This window comes from Melanaphis sacchari, unplaced genomic scaffold, assembly GCF_002803265.2.
Source record: "Melanaphis sacchari strain LSU unplaced genomic scaffold, SCAv2.0 Contig64_pilon_pilon, whole genome shotgun sequence".
NCBI classification, from domain to species: Eukaryota; Metazoa; Arthropoda; class Insecta; order Hemiptera; family Aphididae; genus Melanaphis; species Melanaphis sacchari.
The window spans coordinates 2,271,829-2,287,917 of NW_020271462.1; the positions used below are offsets into that span (position 1 = coordinate 2,271,829).

The window sequence follows — 16,089 nt, forward strand, 5'->3', positions numbered from 1 at the left end:
TACAACATTTAGATTTAAGAAAATAAATTATAATATAGTATAATTAATAATCATTATATATTTATGTACATAATTTTATATCTTTATTACATTTAATTAGAGAACATTTAGATTTAAGAAATACTACAGATTACAGAATTATCAATACTCCAATTATTCACATATAAATATAATAGTACAACACACAGATGTTTGAGAGATGTCGTAATCTATGCTTTAATTACGTTCAAATAACTAATAAGGCGGCATCTCAGAACATAATCAATAAAAACCCAAATGACACACAAAAACGTATTCAGTCACCCACTCAGTATCCGCTCATTAATCGTTCGATCTCTAAAATCTATGCTCTTTATTAAATTAACTTTTATTTGTATTATTTTTCGATTATTATAATATTATTTTAGTGTATAATTCACAAATATATTTTATTAAAACCTGAAAATATATCAATCAAAAATACCTAGTAAGACAAATCCGATATACAAGTACCAAAAAAGGTAAGGTAATAGGTACACTTAATTAACACGTACTCTAAGTTGCCTTATAAAAAAAAAATATTCATTAGAACCTCGATAGTCTGGACGAATTTAGACCGAGCATCATTCGGACTACCGATTCGTCAGGATTATCGGAGGGCTTTATATTTATTGCACTTTAAATTACAAAAATAATAAATAACTTTATATATAACATTAACTTCATATTACAACTACCTACTATTACCTAACCTCTTATTCTTAAAGTAAATTCGACCGCCTTCATCTTAGCCCGTTTCATAAGCTTATTTTTAATTCATTATAAAAATTTGTTATTTATAAAAAAAATTTGTTTAAATTTGTTAGGGAAAGAGGGTTAAATTTATAGTGGTTAAAACTCAGTCTTTGAATATGATTTTAGATTGCTTATTATAAAATAAACATTAACCCTTTTAAATATGTTTTTAAGAAATTATAGATAAACAATATAACTCCAATAACTACAAAAAAATCAACAGAATATAGATAATATAAATTATCACACCTATACTATAGAAGTATAAACGACCATTAACATTGTAATATAGGTATATATATATATGCATAATATACATTGCATATACTATAATAATATGAAATACTATACATATATCTGTATATAGCTTAAGCTATAATACGATGTATAAATATCATATGATATATGTACCTACCTATACCTAATACATATTTTACTATTTTAGCATGTAAGCCACTAACATAGGTAAAGCTCACGAAGCAAATAATTGTGTTGAGGCGAGATATTATGTATTGTACGAGGAGAGTTCCGCTACTATCAAAAAACAAAATAATTCTTTTTTCTCTGATAAATTATTTTGAAAAGATTGAAAGTGTGCACATTATCGACAGCTAAGACCAGTCGCTACACCCAGAAAACCTATTACCTTTATTTAACAGATGAATATTTCTCATTATTTTTGGGTAATGGGTAGATATGTACTGTGAAGTATGTCCTCTAATATTACGCTATCGTGTACTATAGCGATTAGTAACTACACAGTCTATACAGAATGGTCTCTTTCTCGTGAACCATGTTAAAATGTTAGATACCTACGCCGCTGTGCATAGTTCGTAGGTGTATTATAATTTACTTATATCATATATATTTATAATATTCAAATTTATATACTGTAATTATCTACCTACATTAGGTTTTATCTTCTATGAAATACAAAGCATTAGTCCATTATATGATAGAGTTCCCAATTAGGTAAATGTTAGTGGCAATACCTAAATAGTAAAATATAAACGTTTTAGGTAGGTATATAGATAATAATATACTGAGAGCATAATTAGTAATAGCATATCTGGAAAAAAAATACATTTTTTTTTAATCTATGGTAATAATTTACTCAACGGATAATGGTAATTGGTACCGAGGTATCTACGTAAAAAAAATTAAATTCTAAATTTTGTGCATACAAATTATTATAGATAGTTCATAAACACATAAAATGTATTGTGGTTGTAGGCGTTGTAGTCTACCTACCTATACTCTATAGTCTATGCCCTATGGGCACTAAAGCAACCGCAAAATTAAATATTTTTACTATTTTACTTAAAAACAATTTATAAAGTTGTGTGTTCATCAGTTCATGGCTATAAGGGGCATCAATAATATATTATATGGTTCCTGACTTCATGGCGCCACCACAAACAAACACGGAGTGTTTGAGAATAAGTTATATATGATTTTGACTTGTTAGTTGCTAACAACACAAGTTATACAAGGTTGGTTCTGGACGTTATGGTGAACATAAATTTGTTATGTCACGCGTGGGTCGGGCTGTTGGAGAGAGAAAACAAATGGCGTGCTGGACGCTGGCATTCTTATAATATTATTATGTCTATGGGTGTTGCGTTAGCTTATTAATTAGCGTAGTGACGCGTAATCAGGGTGGGGAGAACTTGAAATACTCCCACCATTTCGGGAGCGTTGGCCCGCGAACGGAAGTCTAACACCGCTTGCACTCGCCCGACCACCGGTGAGTTAATGTCCTAGCACTCCGAGCTCGACGGATATTTACTTTATTCAGCGGTTTGTCGAGTGTTATCAGAAATCCTCGCCATAAAGTACCTACCTTTATATTTTTATTTTTTACGACAATATCATATTATTATTTATTATCATCAATTTTTACGTAACATTTTTTTCGGTGTGTGCGTGTATGTAGTGATACCTGTTACATTAAATTACTAATTGATACATCAATCGTTTGTCACTTAATCATCACGGGTCCTGTAGGATTTTAATTTTCGACATTACTGTTTACCTTCTCTCCATCACGTTCGATTCCATCGTAAATATTGTGGTTTTCGTCCTAAACCGCGTAAGTACTATCTTATACTGTCTGTATGTGTATGCATGTTTGATTGTACGCCGAGTATCATTATTAATGTAGGTACTTATCTGTTTTTCCTTGCTTTCCTGCCAATTACCAAATTTGGTCACATTCCGACGTATCGCCTATTATGATTCATTTGATAGGATAGTATATGTTAATACTATAGCTGTAGATGGTTATTGCTCGCAATGGGTAATTCTTTTGTAAACAATTTAGAAAGTAAACAATTCATCGTCTTCTCGATTGCTGTGAAATCTATCTAATTATCAATTTATTTAAGTGCTATACTTGACATATATTTTATAAATACTAAGCCAAAATTGTGTGTTATTGTTTGATATGTTTAAAATCTGATCAAGGACGATGATTTTTAAGTTTATATAGATGAGTGAATGGGTGATAATACTATGTACTTTCACATTGTATATTATACAATGTACACAGTATAGATTAATTTTTTTTTTTTGATTAACAATAAGTAAGATTTCATGTTTGCATGTGAATAATTTAAATAATTAGATGCTCTTATCTTAAAATTATATTATAATAATTTGTATGGTAGGTAGAACTATAATAGTAAAATGTGACAAAACTAAAGTACTTAGGTACTTTTTAAAACTTAATTATAAATCAAAATTGTACCCACTGGTCACTACTCCAAATAGAAATTATTTAATAGCATGTATATTAATATAAATTAAACACAAAAGACATGTGTAACAAGAAAAAAATATTTTGATGAGATTGTATGAATCTGTACAACAAGTATTGTGAAATAATAGTTTTTCTAACCTAACCTTGTGATTATTATTTGGCAAGAATTGATGATTTGTAAAATATGTATTTTTTTTAGAATATTTTATATTTTTAAGCATATGATTTTACTTTAATAATTACTTCATTAACAATTGCAATTGAAATTTTAAATAACCATTGTACAAAAATTGACTAGATAAAATTTTTTTAAATTTTTTCACCTAGTTGTTTTTTGTATGACTGCATAAACCTCTACATAAATTTGGTCGCTATTATGCAAAAAGTGTTGAAGTAAAAATTGCAAACAATTTGCAAATAATTATGTTGTTTAAATTCTTAAAATGTTTAATATTACAGATAAATACATTTAATATAAATTTCCTTATAAGTTATTTTTACTAAAATTAAACAAAAAAGTTTACAGTTACTATAATTATTTTTTATAAATATGTAAAGTTTAAATTTTGACCAAATTTTCTTGTAAAATATGCATTTTCTTTTTTCGTTGTAATATAAAATAAAATAACATTATATACATGAAATGCTCTCAGAATGTTTATATTAAAATTTTCTATACATTGTATAATTGAAAATATCATTACTTTTTGAACTTTATGTAGACTTTGATATTTGATATTTTTTGTTTTATTTCTAAATATTGATATCATTTCACTCGATTAAAAAGATTAGACATTTAATACATAATTTTTCTGAAGTTATTATATAGTCATATAAAAATATTTGGACCCATTGTTACAATTTTTTTTTATATACATTTGTAATTCAAAATTTGATAAAAATTATGAAATTTGTGATAGACTACAAATTATTTTGTAGTTAAAAATGTATAAAATTAATTTTTATGTAATTTATACATCTAAGTTTATATAATTCTTTTTGTTTTTGTTCTGAGATAACATAAATTAAATTTGCCACTTTTAATACAATTCATTGATTAATTCAAAAATTGTTTATAACATATAAATACATTTATAATTATGAATGTTATTTATAAATAATCAATATTCAAAACAATATATTTTTCATAAATAACTTACTTGTAAGAATTATTTAAAGTATATAATTTTGGTATTGTCCATTATATGAAATTGATATCTATTTATTCATAATCTAGACATTCAATTTATGAAAAAAATCTTATTTATTTCACTTAGTATTGTGATGCAGCTTGATGCAATAATATCAGCGGCGTCCTTTAAGGGGGGGTTGAATAGGGCAGTCGCCCCCTCCATGACCTCTATTTTCTTATAAATTGGTATATTTTCATATATATATATATATATATGTGTGTTTCCCCCCCCCTATAAAAGGGTCTAGGAACGTCACTGAATAATATGCATGCATATTTAATATGCTGGTATTTAAAAAATTAAAATTGTTTGATGTAGCTAAGAAACAATTTAATGTATGTTTCAGCTATGTATTTTATATTATCAAAAATAATACTTAACTAATAATATTTAATATCTAAGTACACTTCACTATTCAGAAAAAACTAACATAATTTAGATACTTATATCTATCCAAAAATTTACAACTTATTGCCATTAGATATTAAATATAGTAACTCTTTTGAGATTGTTAAACAAAATTTTACTTAGTTACTTTTCAGAAACCAAAATGTTAATGAAATAATTGAAAGAACAAAGTATAAATATATATCAAGTTTAAAAGTAATTAAAAAGGGTAGGTAATTAGGTATATTTGCTGTATATTAAATGTTAAATGAGTGTTAAATTTGAATTCAATGATAAACCATTATACCTACTATCATAACAAAAAATATTTCTGATCAAAGACAATCTGTCAGCTTATATCATTAAGTATATTTTATGTTATGTTTTTTGATATAGTTATTAGTTATTTATTTTAATTTTAATATTATGTTAGGTTTATTTAACATTTTTTAAAAATATTCTATTTATTATAATAACAGGAAATAATATCATATTTATTTTTAATAACTTTTGAGTTAATACTACCTTATCATAAAACAGTGTGAATGAGTTCATAAATAATACCTTCAAATTAATTTACATATTCAAAATTATCATTACATATACTAAAATTCATAATACAAGTAAAAGTGTTAAATCCCCTCAAATAATGTTTTTTGAATTATAAAAAAAATTATTTAATATAGGTTTTCATCAATGAAATATGTAATTTTATTCAAATTTGAACTTTAAATGTAAATACAATAAAATTGTACCTATATATTTTTAATAATTTTATGCACACATAAGAACAACTTATGTGGAACCTTTAATACAATTTTTAAGAATTTTTACCCGGCAAATAACTTTTTATCAACATTTATAAAAAAGAAATCAAAAATTTCTCATGCTTATAAATAGCTAAAAAAAAGTTTTAAACATTTTATCATTCAAAGAAAATGAAAATATAAACATTTGGTAAAAACTTTAAAGGATTTACAGTTATTCGTTTTTAAATAATAATAGAAAATAAAAATCTGTAATTTTCAGTGAGACACATTATCCTATTTGAGTATTAATACAATTGTGATAATTAGGCACTGTCTAGAATGATTTAGTACTATTAAAATTATCTGTTTACTGTAGAAATTGCAATATTAATTTAATAATCATTACCATTTCATTACTTATTGACTTAAATATCATACAACGAAAAAATATGCAGGTCTTATTTACCAATACTAACTTATACATTTAACTATATTTTCTTTGCTTATTTTATATTATTTTTCTGTACTTATTTAAATATATTTTAACTAATTTATAATATACTAATAAAAATATTAATTAGGTATGTAAATAATACCTATTTCACCTTTATTTAGCTTAGGTTAAAGATTTTTTTTATTTCCTACTCCCTGTAAAATGTACATAATTCCTAGGTAATATTTACTTTTTAACAATTTCTGATAAACAATATATTTTAGTCAGAAACTAACAAATCTTAAGGTGTTTTGGAATTTATACATTTCCTAAGAATTATCTTTGCTAAATTATTAAAATATATTGTGTAAGACATTTATTTTGAATTATGAAAAAAACTTTTTAGGTAAATTATTTTATACAAAATTAATTTTAGAACTAAATTTTATTCATCTAATTTTTTTATTTATAGTGATTGAATAATTAAAAATGGCCGATCCTGGATTCCCAAGTCAACATACTACAACCACTACTGTCACTAATACTGAAATTATTTCAAACCTGAGATATGACAATACATACTTATACACATTAGAAGGGAAATTGAAAATTGCCCAAATTGTAAGTATTTAAAATTAAATGTCAATATTTGAAAACTTAGTATACATTTTGCAACTTTATAATTAATTATAGTCTTGGATAATTTGTATAAATAATACTATTATAACTCAGTAATTAATAATAATAATAATTAATATGGCTTATCGCCAATTTTATAATTTTGATGTTTTAAAAGAAGTGTACTTACACAAATTTAAAGGGTTACAAAAAAAAAAAAGAAAAAATACCTATAGTTAATTTATAAACATGTATTAATTATGCATTATCATTATTAAATATTAATATATACAAATAAAAGATATTACATTAAAAATTATTTTTAGGGTAAAAATGTTGTTTTGAGTAAATAATAATTATAAATATTCCACAAAAGATTGTTTTCATATTCAAAAAAAAAAAAAAAATCTTTAAATATTCAGTTATTTGGTGGATGCATATAATAAATCCAACATCCTTGAATTTTTTTTGTAATTGATTTTTAAGTAAAGGAAATGCACTCTCATATTACTTTTTTGTTTTGCAATACATAATAATCATTAATAATATGAAGTATGATTGTACATCAGATTGTATATGAATATACAGTAGTACTCATGATTTATTTTGATTCAAAGTTACGTATGATTTCTATTTATTATTTTGTATAATAGCCTTTTATTTTATTTGTCTCAACATTTTAGCCATAAGGGTTTTGTGTACCTCCTTCTTTAATAATGAAAAATCTCCTCTAGAATTTCATTATGCAACCAACATAAGCCAAAATCTTACAGGTTATTGATTAAAAGTAAAATAGGGTCCTATTAAATGAATGCATTAATTAGGAAAATTTGGAGTTTCTGAAATAATTAGTAATTAAATAGGAATTTAATAGTAATTAATATTTTATTTAATAAAATTAAAAATTTAAGTATTAAAAATACTTTTTTATGATGTTAACCTATCTTCTATTTTATATTTAATTATATAAATTATGTTCTTTATTTTTCTGAAATAAAATATTTTGTTTCAACTTTTGTTAAAATTACTTATAAGGAATTAAATAAAATACTTAATGCAGACTGATTTTGTTATCTGTACGATAAACTAAGAATCAACAAATTTGTAACGCTAATAATATTGCACTTGTTTATAATTAAATTAAGAACAATTTTATCATGAAATACCTGTAAATACATTTTAAAGTATATTAATTTAAAGAGAATATTTACGAACATTTGCAAACTTAAGTTTAGTAAAATTAATCTTGTATTTTTAGCTTTAGTATTAGAGTGAATTGATCTATTATCCAATTTAAAATTAATAACATTATCTATATATTAATGAAAAACTTTTTTTGCGAGTTACAGGGCCGGATCTAGGGGGGGGAAGTCGGGGATTTATCCCCGGGCGTATAATTTCCGTGAACGTATTTTGAAGGTTTTAAATTTTAAAATTTAAAATTTTAAATGGACTTTGATACAAAAGTCATAACTACAAAATATTTTTTTTAAAGAAATGTATGTAATAATGTGCATGTGAATAAAATAATACTATATTATTTTTAATTTTAACAAGTAATAACATTGTTTTAAAATGGACAAATAGGTACGCATTGCATTGGAAATACCCGTGCACTACTATCAGCGGGATTGACTGTCCCAGCCGATCTAATAATAAAATATTAATTATTTAAATAAGTGGGAAATTAAAATATCGTTGAATTTTATTTTATTATCATTGTATTGTGATTCGTCTATCGTCGTTTCATGTGTCCGTGTTAATGTGTTATATTAATAATATAGCCTGTATTAGCTTATAAAAACAGTTTAGCCGAATTTCATTTTAATTTTGACACTGTAACAGCCAACTATCATCGTCATTCGTCCGTGTTTAGTAATTAGTACTCAGGTTAGTACAAAAAAAAAATTAACAATATTGCTATTTTTTTAATCTGTATGTAGTTAATAGTTTATTTATTAAGAACACTTGTGAATATTATCTAGTATTTGTTATGGAACTTTATTACATCGCAGCCCGCAGGGCAACTTTTTTTGGAATAATTTTTTATTTTTGTATTTTATGTTTTTTTTTGGTTATACATGTTTTGCAGTGTTGGGTAGTAACGTAAAAGAAGTAACGCGTTACTTAATTTGTAAAACGTTACGTAATTTTATTAGAATTATTTCCAAGTAACGAAAATGTAATGGAAATAACTTTTGACAACTAATTTCTATAATATAACGCGTTACTATTTAAAATTATTTAGTACCTATTCCAGTATCGCGAATTTAACAAAAAACGTTTCCATGCATGTTAAAATTTAAAAGTTCTTATTTAAATAAGTTCTTTATAAACACATATTTTTTAATAGTTTAATGTAGGGAACAAATTTTACTGTAAATACATATTTTTATTAAAATTAGATATTTTAGATCTGATAAAAAAATATGTATGATTTAGATCATTCTAATTGAAATAAATCCAAATTTATTTTATATATTTTTACATATTTGGTAAATAAGTACATATTTGTAATTTTTTAGTTTGTCATTGATTTTCGATGACGTTTCATCAATTCTACTTCGTCTAAAACAATATATGTAATTTTTGACAGAGATATTTTAATAGAAAAAATTTAACAAGGATCTATAGAAATTGAATACACTTCTTCTGTATAGTGAATAAGTAATAATGCCCCTATCACATCTGTTGATGTGGAGCAGTCTTTTATAGCCAATACAAAAATATTATCCGACAAAACCGTCGTAATTTTTTATTTGCAAACCTACAATAATATATTGTTTCTTGTTGATTTGTTCCAGAATAATATTCATAATTTTATATACCTACATCATTATTTATTTATATTAATTTTTTAAATATTTATTATTTTGTAATTTATTTTGTAATTTTGGATTTTTTATTCCATATTTTAAGAAAAGTTGGTACATATATTGATTTTTTTATTACAATAAAATCCGTTCCCTAATTATAAGTAATTAATATTGTTATGTACTTATGTTTTAAGTTTTAACTGTAGGTACGTATTGTTTTTGTACATTTTTTTACTGTAGGTGTACTTCTAGTTACATTATTGCTTATCAGAATGATAATTGCTAAGAAATTAAAAAAACAAATTATTATACCTCCTTAATGTTATACTGTTATGTTCTATTTAAAATTTGTAAATAAACCATAAATAAATTTATAGAGATATATTTTTGATATGTATACTTTCTCCTCTATTTTGTTTAAGCTTTTTTGTGCAGTCTCATATATTCTATTTGGTTAGTTTTTTGTATTAAGCTCCTTTCTTCATCTGATTTATTTTTAAAGCTCAATATGTCAAAAAGACCACCGGGTTCTTATTTCCGAAACAAAAAGAAGCAAAAAGAAGCAGAAGCTAAAGAACTAGCAACACAATGGGAGAAATCTAAAAGTAAATGGTTCAACGTTAAAAACGAACAAAAAATCAATACATTAAAAGATGGGGCTTCTGAAATTCAAAAGATTAATGAAAGTATTCAAATTGAAATTGATAGTGGTTGTAGTCAAATTGAACAAACATCAAATATCAATGAATTAAGTTTTCAAGAAATACCTCTAGAGATGGATGAAAATATTTTAGTTGATAATGATTTATCACATGGTATAACAGAGAAAACGGAGAAACAATCACTTGTTGATGAAGAAATAAATGTGTTACAACCTCCAGAAATAATATTTAATAATCCTCAATCGTGGCCAACTATAACTGATAAGTTAAGGTGCATATTAGTTCAAAATGGCCCAAATCGTGGTAAATTAGATTATAAGCCTTTTAAAAACCATTGGTTTTACAAAAAATTACCTAATGGAGAAAGTGTTGAAAGATCATGGATGATGTATTCACAACCAAATGACGCAATTTTTTGCTTTTGTTGTATGTTATTTGGTAAACAATTTACTGCTTTAAGTGATCCCAAACGAGGTTTTTCGTGTTGGAAGAAAATGGAGCGCTTAAAAGAACATGAAGATTCTCAAGACCATGTAAAACATTATTTAGAATGGAAAATGCTTGAAAACAAACTACTGAAAGGAGGGGGTATTGATGACTCCCTACAGAAAGAAATACAATCAGAACAAGAAAAATGGCGACATGTTTTAAAAATAATATTAGATGTATTACTTTATTGTGCAAATAATAATCTAGCCTTAAGAGGAAATTCAGAAGATATAGGTAATCCAGCAGCAGGGCATTTTTTAAATCTAATTAGCTTAATAAGTAAATCTGATGGAGTATTAAGGCAACATATTGAATCCCACAAGAAAGGCTCTGTATCTTATTTTTCTCATCACATTCAAGATGAATTTATTTCTTTATTATCTAAAAAGGTCAGAGAAAAAATAATAAATCAAATCAAGTCTGCAAAATATTTTACTATTATGTTCGATTGTACACCTGATGTTTCCAAAAGGGAACAAATGAGTGAAGTTATCCGTTATGTTCATATTTCTAACGGAAAAGTTTGTATAGAAGAAAGTTTTTTAGGATTTATTTTATCACATGAAAAAACTGGAAAAGGTTTAGCTAGTGAAATATTAACTCAATTATCTGATGATGATTTAAATATACAAAACTGCAGAGGCCAAGCTTACGATAATGGAGCAAATATGGCAGGGAAGTATAAAGGTGTGCAAGCGAAAATTATGGAAAAAAATAGTTTGGCTACTTTTGTACCATGTACTGCTCATAGTTTAAATTTGGCTGGTGTCAACGCTGCATCATCTAATGTTCAAATGAAAAACTTTTTTGGCAAGATTCAACAATTATTCAATTTTTTTGCGGGTTCACCTTCTCGTTGGGAAGAATTAAAATCATTGAAACTCACACTTAAACCATTTTCTGATACAAGATGGTCTTCTAAATCTGTAGCTATAAAAGCGGTTTTTACACAATTACCTGAAGTAAAAAATGCCCTTAATAATATAATTGAAAAAGGTAATGCTGAATCAATATTTTTGGCTAAAAGTTTATTATTATCCATTGACTATGAATTTATTTGCTTGTTATCTATTTGGAATTCTATCCTTTCAAGCATTGATCGCGTTAATGTTTGTCTACAATCGAAATCATTAACAATCAATAAAGCTGCAAATCTAATTAAAGGATTAATTAATGAAATTACCGATTTGCGAAATAACAGACTTGAAACATTATTTAAAAGTGCTGAAGAATTAACTACAAAAATGGGTATTGCAACTGATTTTCCTCAAAAAAGAATAAAACGAGTAAAACTATTGGATCTTGAAGAATCTACAGACGACTGGAATGCGACTTCAAAAAAAAATTGTATTATAAATTTAAAAAATGTTTGTGATGTATTAACTATGAATATGAACTGGAGATTTGAAAAGCTCAATCAAATATCTTCTGACTTTGGATTTTTAAATGGAGCTGACCTCGTTGAGAGAGATTCAAATTATTTAATTAAAGCTGCTGCTGATCTAGCTATAAAATATGACAACGATTTAAATCTTTCAGACTTTACTTCGGAAATACTTAACTTTAAAAACCTTGCATTAAGTATGTTACCTGACCTTAAAAATCAAAGTCCATTAAACATTTTGGAGTTAATACACGAGTATTCAATGACTGACATATTCCCTAATATTTGTATTGCTATTCGTTTGTATCTAACATTGCCTTGTACTACCGCATCATGTGAACGAAGTTTTAGTAAACTTAAATTAATAAAAACCTATTTACGATCAACGATGAACCAAAACAGACTCACTAACTTGTCACTTCTATCAATCGAAAAAGAGATCACAAAGACAGTTGATTTTGATTCAGTTATTGATAATTTTTCTGCAATCAAAGCCAGAAAAATAAAGTTTTAAATATTAAGTTTCATATTTTGTAAATCTAGAAAATGTAAAATAATATACTTTAATATATACATATACATTTAATCCATAATTAATAAATAATTATTATATTATTTTAATTTTCAGTTCTTAGTTATATTTTTCTTTCATTGTAGTTTTTTTGTACTCAAGTAGATACATATGAAGGTTTGACTGTAACAAATATTAAAAATGTATAAATATTGTTCATTTACATAAAGCTTTTTATGTTAAAAGTAAGCAGTAAATATTTTAAATTTGTTAACAAATAATTTATATTATATGTTATTATTACCAATATTATTTTTTTCTAAACCTTGAACTTAAAAATATTAACCGAATATAATTATTTAAATATTAATTAATATAAATATAATTATAAGAAATATTATTACAAAAAAATATGTGAGTGTGTTTGATTTTTTATAAAAAAAAAAAAAAATTCTGGTCATTTGCCAAATTTCTTGAAATGGGCGTATATTTTTCATTTTCCCCGGGTGTTAAAAAGTTATGATCCGGCCCTGGCGAGTTATGTATTTATGAAAATTTACATTTTGTTATTTTAATTTCTACATTTTAATGCTCATATCTTGTTTTAAAATTTAAATATATGTAAAAAATGTCAACGTAAGAACATATGTTTTTTATTTTTTGATTACTCCAATGCTCAATCTAATTATATAAGGTTGGTTCTATTGAACTCAAATTTTACTTTATTATATGCAGATTAGAGAAAGAAAACAAATAGTGTGTTGATATTTAAATTATAACTAGTATTATTTAAATTGTAGGCGTTGGTTTTTGAAACTATAGTATAAATAATTTTATAAACTATTTTTTATAAATCCTAAGATTTTTTTTAACAATAATAAATTTTAAAATAGTTATCAATTTATAATTTAATTTAAATAATAATCCTTAAAAAAAAAAAAAAATATGTTATTCATAATAAATGTCATTAAATTGTGCTGCAGTTTTTTTTTTTTAGAATTATTATAAAAATAAAAAATTGACTTTTCAAAAGTACCAAATACGTTCAATTTTTATAACATATCTTAAGTTAGGAAGTTTTTTTTTATTTCAACAAGTCATAAGTATCAAAAAAATATTGTTTATTTAATAAATTTAATTATTCTTCTGGTTATAACTTTTGATTCTAAAGAATCTATTATATTTTTTGTTTTACATTCTAAAATATTGAACTGTACTAAATTGCTAACCATTAATTAAAATATCTAGGTTCTACTGTGTGTGTAATATTATAAAATTTCTAAATTTTAAATAATTTTTTTATCTCTGATATTCTTAATTATTAAGTTAATCATCCAATTTTAATTCAAATATCCCATATTATAAAAAAAACAAGGTTAAATATATTATAAACAATATTGAATACCAGCCTTTTAATGATTTTAAATTATTTATTAATATAATTATATTTATTTTTAGGTGTTTGTTTTATTAAGTCTTATAGCAGTGTCATTTTCTACGTATAGTATGTGGTATCAAAATAGTGCTGTCACATCAATATCAATGTTTGGATTTTGGTTTTCTTTATTTATGTTGGTGTTCTATGTATTTCATGTAGTCGAATGTTTTTATAAAATACCATGGCTTAAAATTGTAAGTATTCTTAAACAAAAAATGTATACTATAATATTATATATCTTGATAAGATTCTAACAATTTTTTGTAATTATTTTACCATGTTACTTTTTAATTTAATTTTAGGAGATGATTTTTGATGTTTGTTGGCCAATACTTTACCTTTTATCAGCATCATCTGCAGCAGCTTATACTGGATTACATTTTAGCTACTTGATAAGTTTGGTATGTGTTAATGATAAAATTATCATCAAGGTTTTTGTATGAACCATATTTTTAGTTTATCTGATGAGTTTATGACAATCTGCTATTTTTAAAATTGTATTAATTATTTATGGAGTTTTATAGATATTTTAAATTTGGATCAAAAAATATTTCTTATATCTGTCATACAAAAATAAATCTAAAAAAATATATAAATATCATAAAAGCTCGATATTATACCATAAAATAAATTATTAAAATTTTCTCTTAAGTTATTACGACTATTAATTACTTCTAAACACTTAAAACCTAATATTTTTAACTTTTATTTGCCAACACTTTTATTTAAAAAAAATATCATGAAGTTATTTTTTTTTTTTGAAAGATATATTATATTTTCAATTATTGTTTAAAAATTCAAATAATTCTTGTCCTTAGGTATTTGTATTTCAAAAGTTTGACTTAATTTTTTTTATAATTCTGATTAATATGATTATAAAATTATATTTTTAAGCTATTTTATAACAAATATAAAATATTAAAATAATATTTTATAATAAAATTTTTTATTATGTTTATATTTTAATACTTATTTAGATGAACTAATTAATTAAATTTTCTTTAGTTAATAATCTTTAGATCATTTTTCCCTCTCTCCTAACAAAGAAAAGATAAATGCATAAAAGTAAAAATTAAACTATATATGTATTTATTAAATAAATGTATAAAACTATAAATAGTGTAAACATTAAATTAGTTAATTTTATAAAATGTTTGGTTTTAAATGAGAAAACAAATTTTTTCATCAAAATTTACACATGGCCTTAAATATTTTATCTTAATATACTGTAAAACTAAAGGAATCGGAATATCAAAATATTTAATTCAATAATTACATTTGAATTAATGATGACAATTTATTTTTTATTCTTCGTGAAATTGTTAATAGATTAGTGAATCCTTTATATATTTATTACTTAAAATACATAAGTCACAAAATGCTTATATATTTTATCATGTAAATTCAGCCTAAAAACATTATTTAGGTATTTTTATTAATTTATAAATCTAGCTTTTTTCATTATTTATTATTCTTTAAATTACTATTTATTTATTTATTTATTATTTAACATAAATTATTTAGGTAGCATTTTATTGATAAATGAATTCTAAAACAGTTTTAACATATATTTTTAAACTAATATAGTTATTTGGATTTGCTGCAATGTTTGCATATGGATATGATGCTTTATTGAAATATCAAGCTATTCAAGCTGGAGAAATCGCGCAAGGAAATGTAGTAGTTCATAAGCAAACAACCACATCAACAACACCATACTGATATAATTTCATAGTTTACTTTTTACTAATATATACAGTTCATCACTATTTACCATATGTTACTAACATTAATATATAATAATACATTTAATCAAACATCACAATCATTTTTATTTTAAATTAATTTAATATATTTTAATATTTATACACTAA

At 23.9% G+C, this 16,089-nt stretch overlaps 3 protein-coding genes across 3 annotated transcripts; all 3 read left to right on the top strand.

Annotated features, from left to right (window-relative positions):
- The first annotated feature begins 6,786 nt into the window (after positions 1-6,786).
- On the top strand, positions 6,787-11,095 carry LOC112600395 (zinc finger MYM-type protein 5-like). The gene is made up of 3 exons (XM_025347589.1): positions 6,787-6,918; positions 10,204-11,037; positions 11,090-11,095. Exons 1-3 carry the CDS (start codon positions 6,787-6,789, stop codon positions 11,093-11,095), a joined length of 972 nt encoding a protein of 323 aa, XP_025203374.1.
- A 227-nt stretch (positions 11,096-11,322) lies between these two features.
- LOC112600396 (zinc finger MYM-type protein 1-like) lies at positions 11,323-12,780 on the top strand. The gene has a single exon (XM_025347590.1). The coding sequence runs from the start codon at positions 11,323-11,325 to the stop codon at positions 12,778-12,780; it is 1,458 nt and encodes a 485-aa protein (XP_025203375.1).
- A 168-nt stretch (positions 12,781-12,948) lies between these two features.
- LOC112600398 lies at positions 12,949-15,937 on the top strand. The gene is made up of 4 exons (XM_025347591.1): positions 12,949-12,954; positions 14,236-14,361; positions 14,518-14,616; positions 15,803-15,937. The coding sequence occupies exons 1-4, from the start codon at positions 12,949-12,951 to the stop codon at positions 15,935-15,937; spliced, it is 366 nt and encodes a 121-aa protein (XP_025203376.1).
- Positions 15,938-16,089: the final 152 nt, after the last annotated feature.

Excerpts from the sequence above, each read along its gene's own strand:
- LOC112600395 (XM_025347589.1), top strand. The coding sequence starts at position 6,787 with ATGGCCGATCCTGGATTCCCAAGTCAACATACTACAACCACTACTGTC. Across the intron at positions 6,919-10,203 it reads AATTGAAAATTGCCCAAATT|CTCCTTTCTTCATCTGATTT; the intron begins GTAAGTATTTAA and ends TTTTGTATTAAG.
- LOC112600396 (XM_025347590.1), top strand. The coding sequence starts at position 11,323 with ATGTTCGATTGTACACCTGATGTTTCCAAAAGGGAACAAATGAGTGAA.
- LOC112600398 (XM_025347591.1), top strand. Across the intron at positions 14,362-14,517 it reads TATTTATGTTGGTGTTCTAT|GAGATGATTTTTGATGTTTG; the intron begins GTATTTCATGTA and ends ATTTAATTTTAG. Across the intron at positions 14,617-15,802 it reads TTAGCTACTTGATAAGTTTG|TTATTTGGATTTGCTGCAAT; the intron begins GTATGTGTTAAT and ends AAACTAATATAG.